This window comes from Lactuca sativa, chromosome 7, assembly GCF_002870075.4.
Source record: "Lactuca sativa cultivar Salinas chromosome 7, Lsat_Salinas_v11, whole genome shotgun sequence".
NCBI classification, from domain to species: domain Eukaryota; kingdom Viridiplantae; phylum Streptophyta; class Magnoliopsida; order Asterales; family Asteraceae; genus Lactuca; species Lactuca sativa.
In genome coordinates this window covers 149,258,845-149,263,899 of record NC_056629.2, presented here as the reverse complement: position 1 = coordinate 149,263,899, position 5,055 = coordinate 149,258,845, and the positions used below count along the sequence as shown (strand labels likewise).

Genomic DNA, 5,055 nt, shown 5'->3' with positions numbered 1-5,055 from the left:
ATCTCCCTTTCTTCTTTTTGCAGCTCTACAAAATGTTTAGGTTTATAGGGTTCATTAAATCTCGTCCTTTACACACATCATTTCTTATTCTCTCTTTCTTATTCATTAACACTCGTTCTCTCATGACTCCTGTGACTTGGCCGCCTAAAATCTTTCCTCCATTGTGCAGCTGTCTTTGCCCAGGTCGTTACTGGAGACTAGAGTGAACATTGATGTCGCCTAAGCCTCAGCGCGCCTCCAATGTACCGGATCTTTCTCTCTCTCTCTCTTTCTCTCTCTCTCTCTCTCTCTCTCTCTCTCTCTAACTTGGTAATAACTTATTCACTTTATAAGTATATTATTTTTTTAAACTTTTTAGGTTTGAAATATTGATTATGATTGGAAATTGTTTTCATTTGTTACAAAATCCAATTGTTACTTTGTAATTAGATTGACGATTTTTTTTTGATGATTTAGTGTTAGCGTTCTTAATTTTCCTTTTGGTTTGTGCTTTCTAATACGAAAAAGATTATAGATAGTTTATTTTCATGGAATGTTTGCTTTTGCTTGCTAAATTTTCTGTAGGGGAGTTTGTAAATGTATGGTATTACTATGCATTTAGCAAATCGATTCTCCATTTTATTACCATCCTGAAATAGAAGATAAAACTATGTAGGTTGTTATACATGTTATTTGTATTAATAAAAGTTGTGATAACTTAGAAGATGAATCCATGAAAGCTAAAATGGTGACTTTTATGTAACCCCTTAAAGAAATAAGAAACCTTTTTTTTTTTAATAATCTTGTTTTATTTAATTTGCAACCATTTGGACTCTTGGTAAATTAAATGAAAGTGGAAAAGAATCTTGGAGCAATGAAGGAGAAACACACGTGACTGTCATTGATGGAATCTCTAGTCGAATCAAACATTTATTCATTTAATATTATATCACTTGCTATTAGTTTTTGAGTATTGTTTTTTTTATAGAGAGGAGGCAACTGGGGTAACTGGATCTCTTGCAATAGGTGTAGCATACTTTGGTGTCATCGAATCGACCAAAAAATGGATTGAAGAAACACATGTGAATCTTAGAGGTCCCTAGGCTAATATGGAAAGATAAAGGACCAAAGGGACTATATAAAGGATCGGTTGGGTCTCATGTTTCAATTGTTGCGTTTGAGGTAGGTGAATTGGTCTGAATACAAGTCTTAATCGGAGATGGTGTATTGTTAGGGGAATTGATAAGATATGATGAAATAGTTTTTGTATTACATTTATTTAAACATTGGAATGATTATTATTATTTGACAGATATATAATTAGTTTTAGTTTTAATTAGTTTTAAGGATTTTATTTTCCCTTATTAACAATTAAAACAAATTTATATTAGGTATGATGTCAACCACCGGTCCAAATATGACAAATTTGCTACTTTTGATTTGCCAGACGTATAGAAAAAAAAAACCCACCGCTCCTGCCCTTGTCCAGAAGAATAATGTTAGTTAGCACGCGTCAATAGATATTGGTGCATCCATTAGCCATCATGACATCCTTCAGTAACAAGGATGGTTCCTATTGAAAACTGTCAACGCAGCCACACCTCTCTATATAAACGATATCAGTACTACTTCTCACAAACATAACATCTCTCTCTCTCTCTCTCTCTCTCTCTCTCTCTCTCTCTCCATACAAACAATAATGGCAAAGTCGAACTCTAATCTTTGTGCAGTTGTTCTTTCAATATCAATTCTAATAGTAGCAGTATCAGCAGGGAGTTTTTACGATGACATGGACATCACTTTTGGGGGTGAACGTGCTAAAATTCTGAATGGAGGTCAGGATCTTTCACTTTCACTCGACCAATACTCTGGATCGGGTTTCCAGTCGAAGCACGAGTACCTGTTTGGAAGGTTCGACATGCAACTCAAACTAGTACCAGGCAATTCTGCTGGCACCGTCACCACATTCTACGTGAGTACCATCGATCGGTTCCAATCTTGAATTTCATATCTGAATTATATATATATATTGTGATCACTCATTTGTATTAATCTTTTAAAGGCTGATAATAACCATGTCTTTGTATTAAATCACATTAGTTGTCATCACAAGGTGCGGGTCACGATGAGATCGACTTCGAGTTCTTGGGCAACTCCACGGGAAACCCTTACACAATTCACACCAATGTGTATTCACAAGGGAAAGGAAACAAAGAACAGCAGTTCCACCTTTGGTTTGACCCTACCGCAGCCTTCCACACCTATACCATCGTATGGAACAGTCTAAGAATTATGTAAGTCACGCATCCAACATAAACATTAATTGGTTCTCTTCCTTTCTCATGTTTTTCTGCTGTTCCTATATAAAGCTCTTTGTCTCTTCAGTTTCTTGATAGATAACATACCAGTAAGGGTGTTCAATAACAATGATGCTGCTGGAGTCCCATTTCCCAAGAGCCAACCCATGAGGGTTTATGCCAGCCTGTGGAACGCGGATGACTGGGCAACCCAAGGTGGGCGTGTGAAGACCGACTGGACTAATGCGCCTTTCACCGCGTTATACAGGAAATTCAATGCCAATGCCAAAAAAGTTGGTCCCAATTCAGTATCTACAAGCTCAATAAATGATAACCAGTCATGGAGTACCCAAGGACTTGATGCAGCTGGCCGAAATAGGATCCGATGGGTGCAAACCAAGCACATGATCTACAACTACTGCAACGACCGCAAACGGTTTCCCAATGGTATTTCAGCGGAATGCAAGACCTCTAGATTCCTTTAAGCCTGCTTACTAACTTGATATCCATATTTTTTATTCTTTATTGATCGATTTCTGATCTTCATGATTATTTATTCTTTGATTCATTGTAAACATTCAAATTGAAAATACAAATAAATACACAAGTATAAGATTCCATGTACACTTTAAAAACGCATTGTCTAACAGCACACTACAATAATTGAAATATCTTTTTCGTTCATATCTAATTACATAGTTTAGTTGGTCAAAATCGAAAGTTATTAGTAAAAACATTATAATTTCTAAAATCCTTTTTTTTCGACACTACATACAAACTTCATTATGTGCAGAATTAACAACAAAAAATGATCCTAGTGGTCTATCATTGTTTTCGATAGGAAACATTGTATGTGGAAGAAATGGCTAAAGTCTCGTATGCCTTAGTTAACTGTAACTTCATTTATGATACGTTATGCACTAGATCTTAAATTGTAATGTAGTGGGAGGCAGTAGCAGGTTTATGTCAAATACAAGAAAAAAATTAGGAAGGGATGAAGTGGTCGTTATGCTATTTGAAAAGCACTTATGTGGTTACCTTACCTTTCAGAAGAAAGAAACTAGTCTTAGAAGGCTTCTGTGATGTAGATAAGAGATGTTCTAGATATTTAGGGAAAACCATAACAGTGATGTAGATAAGAGATGTTCTAGATATTTAGGGAAAACCATAACAGGGTTTTTGTATACCATTGCAGGTATAACCATCAGTTGGATATCCACACTTTGGAAAGAGTATTCATCTATTAACCATAGAAGCATAATGAATGGAAATTGAAAAAATTATCCTTAGAACTTATTTGGTTGAAAATATTCATATATTTGGGCAAAAAAAAGACTGTGTCCTACTTTATTAAAACCATAGTGCATTTCACCTTTCAAAGAATCTAATCATTCATGATAGAACAAAATATGTGTAGATGAAGTAACAGTTTATCAAACAATCAATAAGCCATTGGACTCGGAACCCGAAGAAGACCCTTGGTACTAAGAATCTAGTAGACATGTTTTCCAAGGCAATCATGCTACAGAAGTTGAATCTATGTAAAGCTTCAATTGGTTTCCAAATACTTGGAAAGATAGTTGGAAAGAAGGAAGGCCTATAGAGAGATGTGGTTAACAAAGATTAAGTTTAGGTGGCAGAAGATTGGTTGATTATTTTCCACCTGGGATATTGTGAGTTGAGGAGCCTGATCTTTCTTTCAACCACATTGTCGCTATGAAGACAAAGGAAAGGGCTCCTATTACGGAGTTGCTACAACGAAAGACTTCTCGGTAACTTTAGGTGTAAGTTGTACTAAAAAGATTAAAAAGTACTATCACTACTAAAAAACAGCCCTTTAATGGCATGCGAACCATGACACACACTGATTTATGATACATAAAACTCCCCGTGATACTCCAACCACCCCATGAATTGGTTATTCCTAAACGAGTCATGAAGAATGTAACGAACATCTGCTGTCTCCACATTATTGGATCAAGAACAGAGTCAGAAGGATCAAAAACTGCTAATTCATACAGGGCCATAGAAACGGCCCAACCAGCAACCAAAGTTGTATGCATTATATGAACAGAAAGCAAGCGTCCGGGACCATTCAATACAACGGTATGAACACGATACGAAGGGAAACCCATGAAAATACCCCTTTATGAAAGAAAAAAGACACTACGTAACTTTATTGCATTGGAAATATACTATGGCTATGTTATGGACCCCCTCTTTAGTGGATTATTTCAACGCAAGGGTTCAGCTCTCCCAAAATTTGAAGCATTTAGGAGACACATTTTTGTGTGCCCTAAAATTAATGTCACAAAACAACATTGAAGGTACCTATCAAAAAAAGTATGTCGTATAAGCATGTCATTTTGTAAGTTTTCATGAGGAATGACACATGTTTCCCATCTTTTTATAACTAGCGGGGGGGGGGGGGGGGGTTGAAATCCCGAAAATATTAAAAAACCTCGGCGCCTTGTTCTCTAATCATCTCCCATTCGTCATTTTGATGTCTATGATGCGTCTCCTCCTTCTTCTGTACAATCATCTACCGAAGAAAACCTAATGACATTTCGCGGTTGTGCATCTCCCTTTCATCTTTTTGCAGCTCTACAAAATGTTTAGGTTTATAGGGTTCATTAAATCTCGTCCTTTACACACATCATTTCTTATTCTCACTTTCTTATTCATTAACACTCGTTCTCTCATTACTCCTCTGACTTGGCCGCCTAAAATCTTCCCTCCATTGTGCAGCTGTCTTTGCCGGAGTACAGGTCGTTACTGG

The 5,055-nt window shown here is 36.5% G+C and overlaps 1 protein-coding gene across 1 annotated transcript; it reads left to right on the top strand.

The window, feature by feature from the left end:
• Positions 1-1,756: 1,756 nt before the first annotated feature.
• LOC128127347 (xyloglucan endotransglucosylase protein 1-like) lies at positions 1,757-2,761 on the top strand. The gene is made up of 4 exons (XM_052765813.1): positions 1,757-1,951; positions 2,080-2,273; positions 2,365-2,584; positions 2,615-2,761. Exons 1-4 carry the CDS (start codon positions 1,769-1,771, stop codon positions 2,759-2,761), a joined length of 744 nt encoding a protein of 247 aa, XP_052621773.1. The 5' UTR covers positions 1,757-1,768.
• Positions 2,762-5,055: the final 2,294 nt, after the last annotated feature.

Excerpts from the sequence above, each read along its gene's own strand:
- LOC128127347 (XM_052765813.1), top strand. The coding sequence starts at position 1,769 with ATGGACATCACTTTTGGGGGTGAACGTGCTAAAATTCTGAATGGAGGT. Across the intron at positions 1,952-2,079 it reads GCACCGTCACCACATTCTAC|TTGTCATCACAAGGTGCGGG; the intron begins GTGAGTACCATC and ends AAATCACATTAG. Across the intron at positions 2,585-2,614 it reads AAAAAGTTGGTCCCAATTCA|TCATGGAGTACCCAAGGACT; the intron begins GTATCTACAAGC and ends AATGATAACCAG.